Consider the following 1,756-nt stretch of genomic DNA (forward strand, 5'->3'; position numbering starts at 1 on the left):
AGTAAACTCTAATCGAAAGTCGTTACCGGTACTAATATCAAAGTCAAACGTAGCAATCTGAAAATGTTATGCTAATTAAACGCCAGTAGATCAGATTTAAATTGGAGTCAATATCTAACGTTTCAAATAACAGACTTCTACCTATTATCTGACATGTGGAACGTTTTGCAAAGTACGTTTTAGAGATTCAGCACTGCAGGTCGCCCGGCAATAATTATCAACTTTCAAGCAGTTTCACGCATGTTTTCCTTCCAAGCAATTAAAATATGATTACTTTAATCTCTCCCTAGTCTGAATTTGTATTATAATACTTCAAAAGGTACCTATACGTAGTGGACATTAGTCACTCCAAAATAGTCCAAATAAAATCACTGCAACCCAAACATGGCTCCGCACATTATTACTCTCATTATTCTGATGGTTCTGAATGGAGCTGAACAGGTAGCACTGCTAGCAATAAGCAGATTTTTGGAAGTTATTCAATGGCTAAAAAATTCTATTTCCAGAAAAAGTTCACGGTCTTATTTGATCGCATCGAATACAAGTCGAACTATAAACATTTCAAACTTGCAGCAGACCTTTCTGAAGACAACGTCATCAACATGACGATCATTGTCACGAAGCCAATCGACGTAGCTTCCTCAAGATTGGAAGTGACGGTGGTACAGTTTCTGCAATATCGAAACTTATCAGTGCTGAATGGAACCTTCCAGTTTTGCCAGATGAAGGCTAACAGAGACCGGGAATTCTTTCGGAAGATTTTCACGGATATATTCAACAAGTTTAGTAATTTGCCACTCAAGTGTCCAATCATGCCGGGGTCGTATTACTTTGAAAACTTTACTCTAAGAAATTTGGAGTTACCAAGTTATACGCGAGACACAAAGTACAGATCCAAATATCAGATGTTCATCAAGGGAAATAATAGCAAATTAGTATCTTTTGCATATTTCATCTGCTACGGGAGCATCAGGAGCGAATAGGATCTTAATGCAAGTTACGGATGTCCTTTGGTCAACAGTATTTAAAACACGTTTTGTATTTTGGCATTATTAATTTAAAAAAATGTCTGCTCATTTGCTGATTTACTTTTGAAAAACAGGGTTTCCATTTTATCCTTTTTATCTTGGAAGAACACAAGGTTCCTGTCATGTGTGAAATGTGAAGTAATCAGGCTAGAGTAGTCCTGTTTATGTGGTGGTGTTACCAGTCAAAAATTATGAGTAGGAATTCATATGGTTGATTGAATGTGGTCTTCACACGATCGTCGATGGTTTGCTCCCTCCTGAACTTCCCGTGAAGCTTGCAATCCTCCTCCACTGTTCTGCGCCGTGTGTTCTGAGACGAATCGCTCGTCGGCCATCTTGGGACAATGGTTGTTGCTCTCCCCCCACGTCTATGAGTAATTGCGCTGTGTGCCGACGAAATTCTTTTTAATGGTTTTTGTGGAACAAAACCTTATTAGAATTGAATCGATGTCTGTCTATCTGTCTGTCTGTCTGTCACACCCGATTTATTCGAAAACGGATGAACCGATTGTTACGAAAATTGGTGAGATGGTTGTTGTTTGTTGTTCCCTTTACATAGAACGTAAGTGGTACCATTTTGTGTAAAGTTGAAGGCGGGCTCCACATACATGAGGAGGGTGGAGGGTGAAAATTTTTGTTCACAGAATGTGGCATGTGGGGCATCAAATCAAAGGGTTAGATTAGTACTTTTCGGAACCGTTCGCGTATTTGACATCGGGCGAAACTAA

General features: G+C 39.2%; 1 protein-coding gene across 1 annotated transcript; it reads left to right on the forward strand.

Annotated features, from left to right (window-relative positions):
* Positions 1-329: 329 nt before the first annotated feature.
* LOC119649988 lies at positions 330-1,028 on the forward strand. The gene is made up of 2 exons (XM_038052442.1): positions 330-441; positions 507-1,028. Exons 1-2 carry the CDS (start codon positions 385-387, stop codon positions 981-983), a joined length of 534 nt encoding a protein of 177 aa, XP_037908370.1. The 5' UTR covers positions 330-384; the 3' UTR covers positions 984-1,028.
* The last annotated feature ends 728 nt before the right edge of the window (positions 1,029-1,756 follow it).

This window comes from Hermetia illucens, chromosome 2 (genome assembly GCF_905115235.1).
Source record: "Hermetia illucens chromosome 2, iHerIll2.2.curated.20191125, whole genome shotgun sequence".
NCBI classification, from domain to species: Eukaryota; Metazoa; Arthropoda; class Insecta; order Diptera; family Stratiomyidae; genus Hermetia; species Hermetia illucens.

Coding starts and splice junctions, on each gene's coding strand:
- LOC119649988 (XM_038052442.1), top strand. CDS start 385: ATGGCTCCGCACATTATTACTCTCATTATTCTGATGGTTCTGAATGGA. Junction 442..506: donor TTCTGAATGGAGCTGAACAG/GTAGCACTGCTA, acceptor TTCTATTTCCAG/AAAAAGTTCACGGTCTTATT.